The 12,255-nt window shown below is 49.3% G+C and overlaps 5 protein-coding genes across 5 annotated transcripts; 2 read left to right on the top strand and 3 right to left on the bottom strand.

Annotated features, from left to right (window-relative positions):
- Window positions 1–393: 393 nt before the first annotated feature.
- N7498_004754 (GTPase-activating protein GYP7) lies at window positions 394–2,994 on the bottom strand (the record flags this gene model as incomplete). Its single annotated transcript, XM_058451816.1, has 5 exons — window positions 394–734; window positions 798–1,116; window positions 1,166–1,428; window positions 1,483–2,854; window positions 2,908–2,994. The coding sequence occupies 5 exons, from the start codon at window positions 2,992–2,994 to the stop codon at window positions 394–396; spliced, it is 2,382 nt and encodes a 793-aa protein (XP_058308354.1).
- A 1,057-nt stretch (window positions 2,995–4,051) lies between these two features.
- Window positions 4,052–5,380, top strand: N7498_004753 (uncharacterized protein; the record flags this gene model as incomplete). The annotated part of the gene is made up of 7 exons (XM_058451815.1): window positions 4,052–4,138; window positions 4,188–4,340; window positions 4,397–4,578; window positions 4,635–4,834; window positions 4,874–4,998; window positions 5,095–5,200; window positions 5,256–5,380. The coding sequence occupies 7 exons, from the start codon at window positions 4,052–4,054 to the stop codon at window positions 5,378–5,380; spliced, it is 978 nt and encodes a 325-aa protein (XP_058308353.1).
- A 411-nt stretch (window positions 5,381–5,791) lies between these two features.
- On the top strand, window positions 5,792–7,283 carry N7498_004752 (putative iron-sulfur cluster-binding protein; the record flags this gene model as incomplete). The annotated part of the gene is made up of 5 exons (XM_058451814.1): window positions 5,792–6,043; window positions 6,094–6,210; window positions 6,264–6,624; window positions 6,674–7,165; window positions 7,216–7,283. The coding sequence occupies 5 exons, from the start codon at window positions 5,792–5,794 to the stop codon at window positions 7,281–7,283; spliced, it is 1,290 nt and encodes a 429-aa protein (XP_058308352.1).
- Window positions 7,284–8,243: 960 nt separating this feature from the next.
- N7498_004751 (uncharacterized protein) lies at window positions 8,244–8,954 on the bottom strand (the record flags this gene model as incomplete). The annotated part of the gene is made up of 1 exon (XM_058451813.1): window positions 8,244–8,954. One exon carries the CDS (start codon window positions 8,952–8,954, stop codon window positions 8,244–8,246), a length of 711 nt encoding a protein of 236 aa, XP_058308351.1.
- A 1,668-nt stretch (window positions 8,955–10,622) lies between these two features.
- Window positions 10,623–12,022, bottom strand: N7498_004750 (FAD-dependent oxidoreductase; the record flags this gene model as incomplete). Its single annotated transcript, XM_058451812.1, has 3 exons — window positions 10,623–11,777; window positions 11,832–11,869; window positions 11,911–12,022. The coding sequence occupies 3 exons, from the start codon at window positions 12,020–12,022 to the stop codon at window positions 10,623–10,625; spliced, it is 1,305 nt and encodes a 434-aa protein (XP_058308350.1).
- Window positions 12,023–12,255: the final 233 nt, after the last annotated feature.

Genomic DNA, 12,255 nt, shown 5'->3' with positions numbered 1-12,255 from the left:
GTCCTGTCCGATCCCAGAAAGTAACTAGTTCCGCCCAGGAGTACTAACCCTTTTTAGGAAGCAAATACGCCGGAGGATCGAATAAATTGATTACTTTATTTCACGGTTACTTCCCATTTTGGAGCGGAGGTATTTGTAATGCGTTTCATTAATTGCTGCAAGAAGATGATTTCGCGATGTAAAAACATGTCCGAAAGCCCTGAAAGCACCCAAGCCAAACCAAACCAAACCAATTCCCGGATGTACTCAGAAAAAGCAGGATAAATGAGTGGATGATATACAATAGTGAATCGTAATGTCGTAAATCAATGAGATAGCACCAGTGCCGTGTCATTAAAAGCCAAAGAAACTAGCGGAGCGACGAATTTTCCAGCGTGCCAAAAAGGCATTGAGCTAAGATGCTTGCTGCCCTTTCCAGGGGATGTCCTTGCTGAGCAACTGGCGTAGCTCGGGGGATATAACCTTCGGCTTGTCCTTGTCCATTACTTGCTGGAGTGATGAAGGGGCGTTGACACCGCTACTAGACCCCGCAGTGGGCCGCTGTGGTGATTTTCCTTTGCCCGTAGCAGAAGAGTCTGGGCTGCTTGTTCCAGGTCGGCGTTGATGGGCAGTCGGCGCAGCGGGGAAATTGTCTTTCTTGTCGATGGCTTGGACGGAGCGCTCGAAGCGACGGAAGAGTGACTCGGCGCGAGTGAGGAGAGGGACGAGTTCCATTGTGTTCGATAGCTCGTTGACTGGGATTTCTTTAGCACGAAGGGGATCACTTAAAACATGTGATGAGTGTGGACTCGACTTACTGTACTTCAGCACTTCATCAAAATGCTTGAGGTGGTCCATGATCACGTCCCGGTGCTTCTCTAGTATGGCGAGGGCAATGAAGAGATGGAAGCTGCTGGAGAAGTAGTCTGTCCAGAGGGTTTCCCATAACCGGAGAGTATCGCCCCATTCAAACTCTCGCTTGTACCAGACTAACAGCATCCGGAAGAAGAAAAAGAAGTTCGTGCTGTCCGCAGACTGCAGATGGAGGTACAGCTGTGGGTCCATGAGCTGGACTAGTTGGTCAAGCGCCAGCAGTTGGGAGCGCATCCCAGACTGGTCCCTGAGAAAATTTCGCTCCTGTACCTTGTTAAAAACTGAAATACAGCGGAATACACTCTTCACTCACCATCCGGTCCATGAATCCCACAAACGCCCAAAAGGCGACAGCATCATCTTGCATGACGGCATAAAGTGGAGCGAGGAGATCGCTCATTCCTTGCACGTAACCGAGCTCCGGGTTGTATTCGTTGTAAGTAAGAAGCATGTCTTTCATCTGCTCTAGATGCACGTTGGTGCCTACATCGGCAAAGGGTGAGTCGGGGTCGGGGTGGGGAATGTCCTCTCCGGCGAACAGGGGAATGGTACGATCGGTTCGGTGGACGTCCTTCTCTGGAAGGGTGTTAGCGGCGAGAAGAGCGTCCAAGTAGAAGGAGTATTCCTGACCTATGCGATTGCGCTGCTCTTTCCAGTGGTCGAATTCTTCCGTTGTCGAATCACCCTCGACCATGCGCTCCCACCAGCCGGCTTTGAGCCGAATGTACTCATCGCGCTTGGAGTTCATGATTGCCTGGCGTTCCTCGAGGCTGCTGTCCCACGGGTATACGCCGAGGAGGAAAAGCCAAGCCTCTTTCCGGGCGCCGTCGTTCGGGTCCAATCCTCCATGGAAGATACGCTCCTTGACTTCTTCGACAGTGACATGCAGCCTCCCTGATGTGGGGTCAAAGAAGCCCTCCCACTCTGGAAGAGTGAGAATCTTGCGGCGTTCCTGAAGCGCCAGGTTCCCAGTCTCGAGCTCTAGGATTTCGAAATCACCAACAGAACTGTTTTCTGACTCCAACACATCCTGGGCTGTCCAGATACGTTGCTGTCGCTCCCTCTCACTCTGCTCGGCGATGCTCATAGCCCACCTAGCTAGGTAGAGCCTGGCACTATCGAATTCATCCTGTAATGTCTGAATCTCCGGGTTCTGAATCAATCGTCGCACCTGCAGTGGAATGCGCGGATTATCCGCAATCTCGTTGGCGGTCCGCCGCGTAAAGGTTGTAATCTTGCTCAGTGACTCCAGCACCTTCCAACGCGTCTCTTTGAGGGTCTTCATGAATGGATCCATAGTGGCATCTCTCTGTGAGGCCCCACTGGGTACAGCGGCGGTGGAAGCTTCCGGCTGCACCTTAGATACAGACCCGTCGCCAGCCACGACCGCCCGTCCAAATGACAGTTGATCTTCTTCGGACGGGTTGATCAGATACACGTTTCGGTCGACGGATGAGCGCTGCACGTCCACGTATCTCCGTAACCACCGCAGAACTTCGTCACCTCCCCAGAATAGACCGCCTTCACGATCGAATGGATCGAATGTATCCTTGACTAATTTCCTTTTCTGCAGTATTGTTGACTCGCACTCGCTGTCATGGAAGAACAACGCCGGGAAGCTGTCGCCCGAGCGGGTATTGATGACGACGCTACCAAACCACCACCCCAAGCTCGGCGGTCGTACTAGGAGGGAGTATATCTCCGATACGGGAACGGCGAAGGAGTATAGCCCAATGGGATCTCTGTGGGTGGTGGTTGTCGGCAGCGGGGGGACAAGGTATCTCTGACGGGGCGGAGAATCACCATCAGCCAGATCAACCTGAACGTATGTACTATATGCGTCTCCTAGAGATGACTCCGGAACCCAAGCGAGGAGGTACGAGGCTGCATCACCGCGGTTGGAGGTGGTTGTGGAGGGGTTGGATGGTGCAGGCTTTTGCTGGATGAGCGCGATGAATCCGGGGATGTTGTCTTTGGAGGATGGGGTCGGGTGGACATAGACCTGGATAAAATGTCAGCTGGTCAGTCAGTGAATTCGCGGGTGGCTCGGCGTACTTTGCTTTTGGAGTACAGCAGCTTCACGCCTTTGCCGGAGCTGGCGTGGGCGATGGTGTTGTACTCGCCCTCGTCATCATCGCTCATATCGTAGAACGATGCGGTGGGAGATGGAGGTGAGGGAGGAGGGGGTGTACTTGACGGGGCCCGTCATGATGTGATGTGAAGTTGAAGAAGGGCGAACGTTGAAGATGAGGTGAAGACGTCAGATCTGCGATAAGCTCCCGATAAGCGCAGATCCCCTCTTGCTCCGCTCTTGTCTTCGCCTTCGTCTTTCTCTTTCTCTTTCTCTTTCTCGATCTTCGGATACTTGTATTTTGCTTCGGTGCTTCCTGACGTGTTGTCTCTTCCAGCGTCAGACTCCCCCGGCTTTCTGTTCTATGGCATTCGCCACGTCCCGGTCCCACGCTCCAGGCAGCAGCAAACCCCACCGATAATCAGGGAATACCTCTAGCTCTAGCTCTAGCTCCAGTTCCAGCTATACCTTGAGCGTCAACATCAACGTTGAAACTCACTCTTCATGGACTGCGCGTCTTTTGTGAGATGACTTTTCTGTCGGATGTCACCTGCAGTGGTCAGGTGTTTCTATTCGGCGCCATAGCGGTCCGTCGTCCTGACTCGGCCGTATGCGACCACAGTGAGCCATAATGAAGCAATAAATATTGAAAACAAACTTGATCAAAGAATCTCCGAATCGATATCCAATATCCAAGTAGTCAACATACCGAGGTTCCTCCTCGGCCCGGTCGGGGCCGGTGACAACTTAGGCACCCTGCTTTCATCCAAATAATCATCTTTCCCAATAGCGCACGCTGCTATGATGTTCTAGGCCCAGCCGCAAATTTCAACATCAATGAGTCAATTACCCCCTGTAAAGCGCGTCTCAACACCTGATCGTGGGGGTTGACGTCCAGAACAGCATTGTGCATATCGTGCCCCTCGCGGGAAAGGATAACTACTTCAGGAAACGATAAACCGCTCTCCTATGATGATAAGGTTCAGCCCGTGCCAATATACAGGGTTACCAGCCCTTTCTGATGAGATAAACGCATGAAATTGTAAATATAAATTTACATCTCATCACTCTGTGGCCATCATCTTTCTCGATCCACTTCATTTCAAGGTTGGAATCATCACGAAAACTATGTCTGAACTCACTCGTACTCTGCCTGCATCCTGGTATTGCAATGAATCACTTTATCAAATGGAGAGAAGAGCGGTCTTCAACAAAGTATGCAGAATCCGTGATACACAGGCCAGAAACACTAAATACCATACAGTCTTGGTACCTCCTTGGTCCAGTCACCAGGTTCCAGAATGTGGGTGAGCATCATGATTATGAGTTTGCGCAGCAACCCATCTATGCCGTCCGGACTTCTGGAGATGCTTTAAACCCAACAGCCGAAGAGCTGAAAGTGTTTCATGCAAAGACGGTACGCAGTCGCAACAGATCGGTTGTAGTTGTCTACTCACATGCAACTATCTACAGGGCAAGGAAGTACGCAGCCATCTCACCCCAACCGGTGTGCTCTTCTCTACCATTAGCGATGATGCTCCTAGCTTCCACGAGTTCTTCCCTGAGATCGAGGAGCTGCTAGCAAAGGTGGACTTTACCAGACTGCCTTATAAACGCAGCATCAAATACGAAGGCCGCTTCAACTGGAAGACAATGTATGTATGATCTTCGGGAAACCACTTGAACAAATCTTCTAATCTTTCTCATCCAGGGTCGACGGGTATCAAGAATGTCTTCACTGCCAGTACACTCATCCTTCATTCTCCATCTACTACCCGCCCACTTTCTACACTGTGAAGAATAGGCACAACTTCTCACAGCATATTGCCGACCCGAAAAAACCCGACGATGGTCTATTCCTTTATACCTTCCCCAACTGTACACTTAATGTATACGGCAAGTGCTATCGGCGTCCACTTTGGTCCTGAACCTGTCTATTAACTGTCGTAGGTGGAGGAACGTCCTCCTTCCGGGTCTGTCCAACTTCCAATCCTCACGTCACTCGCATGGAGTTTGACTATTACCATCTTGAATCCGGAGAAAAGTTCGAAGAGTACTTCAAATTTGTTCGCCAGGTAGGTATTTCTTTTTGAACATTTTTTTAGACTTTCCAGATATCTTGATACATTTCCGAACGCCTTTTTAATGTGCCGAACTAACATTCGACCCAGGTCGCCATGGAGGATTTTGAGTTATGCGAGAAAGCTCAAGATAATTTGGCCAAGGGAGTCTATCACGAGGGAATCCTTAACCCGGAGAAGGAGAACGGCGTTTCTTGTAAGTTCCTACTTGGAATACCCCGAAACAGGAACAGACGCTTAACCCCTTCTAGACTACCAGCAACGAGTATTCCAAATGGTCTGTGAACAACACGAGACAGATCGTATGGCCAAAAGGGATGAGGACACTGGACTGGAAGAGCGAGCTGCGCCATCCATGGTGCAAATGGAAGCGTAATGACTGTTTAGTCGTAGTCGAATTGTACCTTTGTTAATTCAATGTCTCGGATCGTCTCTCTGATCTAGGCCAGAAATTGGAGACCTATACCGTCAAATCGTCACTGTGGAGTAGCTCCGTACGATCAGCACGGAATTAGAAACAAGGATGCGGAATAACACGCTCAACGGCTAGTCACCACGGCCCGATATTCAAGGGGTATCGAAGGTCGGCGGCGTAGAACAGCCCGAGACCTGGAAATTCTAACTCAATCGGGAAGTCAGCGAGCAAGGAGGGGGCGGATGCACTCGACATCGGAAGTGTATTATGTGGGGTTTGCGCAACTCGGGCCTCCGTGCGTAGTATATCTGACCAAGAACCCTGCGATAAAGAGGAAAATCATAATTATCAATCCATAATAGTTGTCTCTTCATGGATTTTATCGATGCTTATTTGTTTTCGTCGCCGGCCTCGGTGTTCGTGGCTGTGGTGACACTCGCATTTCTGGCCAACCAGGCTTGGCGTCTATCTCGACAAAAACAAACTGATAAGCTCAGCTATGCTTCTACCGCAAATAGCTACCAGACTTCAGACCTTTCCGTTTCTAAAGAGCCGGAGGTTCCTAAAGGATGGTGGTCTAGTCGAGATGTCTTCGAAATTGAGCGGCGCGCTCTATTCAGCCAAGTAATGAAGCATCGACCCGTCTCATACCTCGATCACTAATCGAATCACAGACCTGGGTATACCTCGCCCACGTCACTCAATTCTCCAAAGCAGGCGCCTACCAGTCCTTTGATCTCGCTGGGTTCCCGATCTTCTTGATCCGCGGAAAGGACAGCAAGATCCGCGCGGTAAAACTAACCTGTCTCCCAACTGTTTAAACCTAGCTCACGTTGTCTATTAGTTCCACAATGTGTGCCGTCACCGCGCGTACACCATTGCCAGAAAAGAGACTGGGAGCTCTACTGTTCTCGGCTGCCGCTATCATGGCTGGAGTTATGATACTACAGGCCGATTGGTGAAAGCCCCTCAATTTGATGACATTCCTGGATTCAATAGATCTGAAAATAGTCTCTTTGAGATACACACGCATTCTACTGACCATGGATTTGTGTTTGTCAACCTTAATGCTGCAGAGCCGGTTGCGTTTGACAACTCTACTCATCTGGCTTTGGAGGACTTTGCTCGTACTGCTGGAGCTGGATCCAAGTCGCAATTGGTAGCTGGACAGACACTGACCGGCGAGTTTAACTGGAAATACGGAGGTATGATAATTACTGGGCATCCCAAGTGCCTCTACTGATGTATAAATAGCAAGCGGAAGTCAATTTACTGCTATCCTGGAACAACTAGAGCAGCGCGTTTCGGAGGCCATGCCACCCTCTCTAACAACCAAGCTCATAAGAACGATAACTCAGAAAAACACCCAAGCAGAATGCTCCATATTCCCAAGTTCTTTTTTCTACTCATTCGAGAGCTCCGACCTTTGGCTCTCATTGACCTTGCTCCCTTCATCTGAAACAACCACGCAAGTCCGCTATGACCTCTTCGACTCTTTATCCAAGGCCAACAACATTGGAAATAGCGTTGCTAATGTCGTGGAAGGCGTAATCAAAGACCTGGTGAAAACTATTGAGATTGGATATCAGTCAATGCACAATCAACCAGTCGAAAATTCTCCGACTGCTCATCGGATCCTGCAGGCAATTCAGGAACACTCGAAGTTGGAGAAGATGCGCGGTGGTCTGATTCTTCCTGCTATGCACCAGCCGAAGGGGAGCTCGCTTTTCCAGCAGGCTGAGCAGCGTGAGTACTCCTTCAGAATTTTGTTACAATGGATACTAACTAGGAGATAGTGTGCAAGGAGATTGATTGCTCGGGTCCGGGATCGAATGGTTCTGCCTCTGGTGGACTAGATTGGTAATGTCTTGATCTGGGTCACTGGATCTTTACTGGTAGTCATATTAGACGCATGATGTGACACGAAGGCTGTCGTGGAGATACTGAAACTAATGCTCATTTATTTTATGGAAATTCCTCACACCCACGCATTCTAAACCTTCGGCAAGCCCTGCGTAGAGAGTCGACCAGATGTTGGTTCCTTATGGTGAGGGCATTTATGTTACAATCTTCAACATTATAACTTGTGTTCTTGGTCACATGGCACATCCCAAATTATTGTTGCATTCCTTTTTCGGAGATTGTCGTGCCATGCTCATCGCCGGTGTTACCAGTCTGGGGGATGCTCACAGGGCCAGCAGCAAAGGTCTGTGCCGTGTCGGGGGTCCGCAAGTGCTGGGGGAACTTTTGAGCTTCATAGTCCATAACTATGAGGCCACGGAACTTGTTCGCCTTTTTAAATAGACTTTCAAAAGAAGAGAACTGAGGGGGGCTAGTTCACTGTTTCGGGCAAGCACAAGGCGTGTCTTTATATCGACTCTAAAGTGAGGGGCTACTGCTCATTGGGATCGCCTTTCAGCCTCATTCAACTCGACACTTGTTACCGTAATGGGATTCCGAACTCTTATATCCGGATCATATAGGACTACGGTCTTGCTATTGTAATAATACATGTTAACAGGAAAATTCTTGCATGAGGACTTTATTCCCGATCGAACTCTAGCCGACACGATCTCTTTGCGAGGAGAGAAGGCAAAGAGGACTTCTTGTCCTTTGCAATGATGCCATTGCCTTGGCTCCCGAAAGATTGGAAGATTTCTTGTGAACTGATGGAGCACACATTTAATCGGCCACCGACGAAAAAAGGAGCTAATGTAGACCAGGCAAACAAGAAAAGAGGACTTCAAATTTACGTGCGTTATTTGAAAATGTGTTTCACAAAATGATAGCTTTTCGTCAAATATTAGATTCAGTGAGATCCCTATCATTTCACTAGCCACCCTTCGTACTGTGCAATCGCAAGCCCTGACATCAAAATCAAAGCCTGATTATCCTCAGTTTGAACCTCAGCCATCTTCGGCTCCGTCCCATCAAAAAGGACAAGCCATTCCCGATTCATAACAGCAATGGGGACTTTACTCGGAACCGGTTCATACTCCGTAAATTCGTTAATCCGACAGATGCGCGTATCGCGATCTACAATGAACGGCAAGTCTGCCGGCAGGCCTGAAGCCTGTCCAGGTACCCGGTTGCGGCCGATCTGCCACATGAGAGTCTTCTGGGGCACATCCTTATTTCGAGCATCGTCGTAGCGCTTAAACTGATAGTGCTCTCCGTCAAATTCATTCCACATCCAGCGCTCGCCGTTGGGTAAGTAAAGGACCCCTCGGAAGGAGTTGCACACTCTGCACGCTAAGAAGCCAGGTGGGTCGACATCGATGCCGGCAAATAGGCCATCCGTGCTGAAGGAGATAGTACCGGTGTCGCGCATCTTCATGACTTCAGTGTCATCTTCATGTTCCGTGATGATGAGGTCGTTTTTGCGATTAAACTTCACAGGCTCTGGCCCTAGCTGTGAAAGAGAGGTACCAAAATACGCTGGACGCCAGATGTTGAAGCGTGTAAGGACGGAGCTTTGGTTCCAGGAGCTGCACTGCTTAATCTGGAAGCACAAGTCGGGTTCCGATGTGAACATTTTGAATGGTAGACAGAAATTGTTACTGTCGATCGCCCAGTTGTCCGGCGTAGTTATTTGGAAGATTTCCGCGCATCTCGGCTCTGGTGGACTCAAAAGCGTAAAATTATCGGGTCTGGATATCTCAAGAGTCAGATTGTATAGATTTTTGCGAGTTGATGTATGGTAGCCTTACCCAGAGACCGGCTGGTCAGAGATAGACATCGTTCTCAAAAAGTGAAGTGGGCGGCTTGGAACCACAAACGGTGCGGCAAGAACCAAGGCGATACGATACACGTTCGGAAGAACGGGAAATTCAGAAGGGAATGGCAAGTTCTCATGTAACAAGACTTTCTAAAGTAAGTATTGAAATGATAAAGGACAGATAACCCGTGGGTGAGCCGCAAGGCAGGGACTGGGTCTAGCCTAAAGCAGTGCGGCTCAGACGGGTGGGCCAGATCATCGGAAAGGATATATATAAGCGGCCTCTAGGCAACACCTTTTGAACTTCCAAAGTCCAACGAGGATACAAAATATACTGCTGACAATGTTCTACCGTGAGATCTAGGACGGTGCTCAATAGCACAGCATTCTATTTTTAGCGAGGCGGTCATAGAGCACCAAAATCCGGGGCGCGGAGGCGGTGAGGGGAGGACGGTGTGCGGATCCCAACAAAGAGGCTCGTTCTCCGCTTGTCGAAGAATCATCGATCTTGCTTCTCACTTGTTTTGCCTAAGTATTCGACTATGTCTGCCTATCATATCCGTGAAAAAGGCCTTCCTAACCGGAGCGAAACCCCTCCTCCGACCAAAACAGATGCGCTCTTTTGTCCACCGCTTGCCAGAACTTGACGGCGAGCAACAGTTGCGAGAACTCCTTGATAACAGTCTCTCCGACGATTGCGAAGTCCGCCATCTCTCTGGGCTGATGACTGATGCCATTAGTTTAAATAAGAACTTTCTTGTAGAGGAATTACTCCGTCGTAATCTGCCTATGGCGCCAATTTATATCCTCGAAGCTGTCAAGGCAAAAGCAAAAGTTTAACCTGATGGAGCCTAAGTAGATGTGTCAAGGCTATACATGCGCTTCCTCCAAACTGAAGCAGAACTGAAATCCTGAACGCCATGTCCGCAGGACGAGACCCTATATAAAGAAAAGCTAGCCTCAGATTGGCCAGTACAGTAAGTACGGGATGTAAATAGGTAAACCCAACGCCCTCAAATCCCGTAAATCCCGTAAGTCTTACCGTCTTCTATATACACCTCCCTTTTTTAGTATCCTGCATCCGCCTTCCTAGCCCCTATATTCCATCTACTTCATTCTCAATTAATCTCCGGAGGGTAGTAGGATTAAATATACGCTATTAGGCAGCCTACTACATAGGACCCTAGGGCATTTATTTTTCTCTATCTCACCTACTATACCTTTCAAATAGTTATAAGCCTAGATAGCTCCGGAACTACTGTTTCTCTCTAATTCTATTATCTTCTCAAGATTGTAGCTAGATCCCCAAGATAACCCTTGAACCTGATAAGATATCACTCTAAAAAATACTAAGGTCTGCTTTCTGTACGAAAATCAGTGAATAAGCTGTCATGGTAACAAGATAACACTTGCTATTTCATCGAAATTCTTCGCGACAGAGATTTTCCGATCGTGAGATCTTTGAATAAATAAATAGTATATTTATCATGCATCCTGACTTTCAACTTTCATACCCTTGATGATCACGGGACTCTGCATAAGATTGGCCCAATTATGCACCATCACACTATTTTCCTCGCTCAAGCGAACTTCTTCACCGGCCCGAGCGATCATCTCTTCCTCGTACGCCTGGATTGCGGCAGCACGCTGTTCAATAGTAAAATCACCATGGTTCCAGAAAGACTCGATTGTCTTGCATGCGGTGTAAGCGTCCTTCATAGCGTGATTCAGTCCCTGTCCGCGTTGGAAAGTCATCGGATGGGCCGCATCGCCTGCCAATGTGACTCGGCCTTGACGATTGTCCCACTTGTGCTCCGGTAGGCTTGGATCCCAGTTGCGAAGCTTTGAATACAACACCTTGCTATCTTCGGGCATCCATTCGAAAACACTGCGCCAGGGGTCCACAAATTGACGGGCCAGCTCTTTCTGGTGTGCAGCGTGCTCACGCGTGGTGCGCATGTTGACATGGTCGCGCAGCTCCGGGAATGAGATGTAATGGAAAAATACCCAGTTCTCTGGATGATCGATGTCATCCCCGTCAAGCAGGCTTAGCCAGGCGCAGTAGCCATTTGGATGAGTTGCCACTTGATACAACGGATGATGCGGTTGAGCGCGGAGGAAAAGAGCGTGCTCACGCGTGTGCTGGGTAAAGCACATGGTCGAGGCGAAATCAATTGGGGTCACTCGGGCTGCTTTTTCTCCAACGAGCAGGGAGCGGGTCATTGAATGCGCGCCGTCGGTGGCGATCAGCATACTGCATATAACCTCGCTGCCATCGGTGAATTTCGCCGTAACTCGTTCGCCAGCAGGAGAATAAACAATATCAGACAAAATCTTCCCCCACTGCACGTCAAGGCCCTGCAACAGCAGTGCCCTGAATTTGTCGCGGCGTACACGGTATAGCTTCGAGGACTTGATTTCGGTAATAAGAGCACCGGTCTCGCCGTTGATAAGAGGAAGACGGTCACTATCCTTGGTTGGGACATGGGGATCAACTTGGGCTTGTTTGATTTGAGTCAGGATCTCGGTGGGCATGAGATGCTGGAGGGGTTCAAAGCCCCAGTGCAAACCCATGCTCCAGCTACGCTCGCGGGCGGGGATTTCTTCTTCTTTCTCGAAAATCAGGAACGGTATTCCAGCCTGAACGGTTACGGTGAGTTGAACAATCTTTCATTCGGTTTCATTATTTGTTACCTTCTTCAAACCCTGAGCTAATGCGAGACCCGTCGAACCTGCGTTATCAATATTAACGATGGATTGTTGTGCGTAATACCGACTGAGCACTTGCCGGCGCCAATAATCAGAACCCTTCTGCGGCCTCTGACACCGGATGAAGATGAGTTTTCAGAGGCATTGCTCGCTCCATTCATTGTGTTCGTGGTCATATTGGGCAATGATCAGAACTGTTGGAATGATTGAGAGTATTGACCTGGAAAAGGCGTGCACGCTTACTATTTATTATCGCATGAAACGGCCCGGGCTTTGCTACGTGGCGCGAACTTGACGGCTGAGAAGACCACTTGGGTCCGAGGGACATCGGAAAGGTCAGCTTACCCGGGCCGACAGTTTTGGCTTACTGGAGTTGCCCTTTACGACCGCCACCCGCTGAAATCGCGGC

The sequence above is a fragment of the Penicillium cinerascens genome (genome assembly GCF_028974065.1).
Source record: "Penicillium cinerascens strain IBT 15544 chromosome Unknown contig_5_segment0_segment0, whole genome shotgun sequence".
Lineage (NCBI taxonomy): Eukaryota > Fungi > Ascomycota > Eurotiomycetes > Eurotiales > Aspergillaceae > Penicillium > Penicillium cinerascens.
Note: the sequence above shows the minus strand (reverse complement) of the source record. Positions and strands in the feature narration are given on the sequence as shown.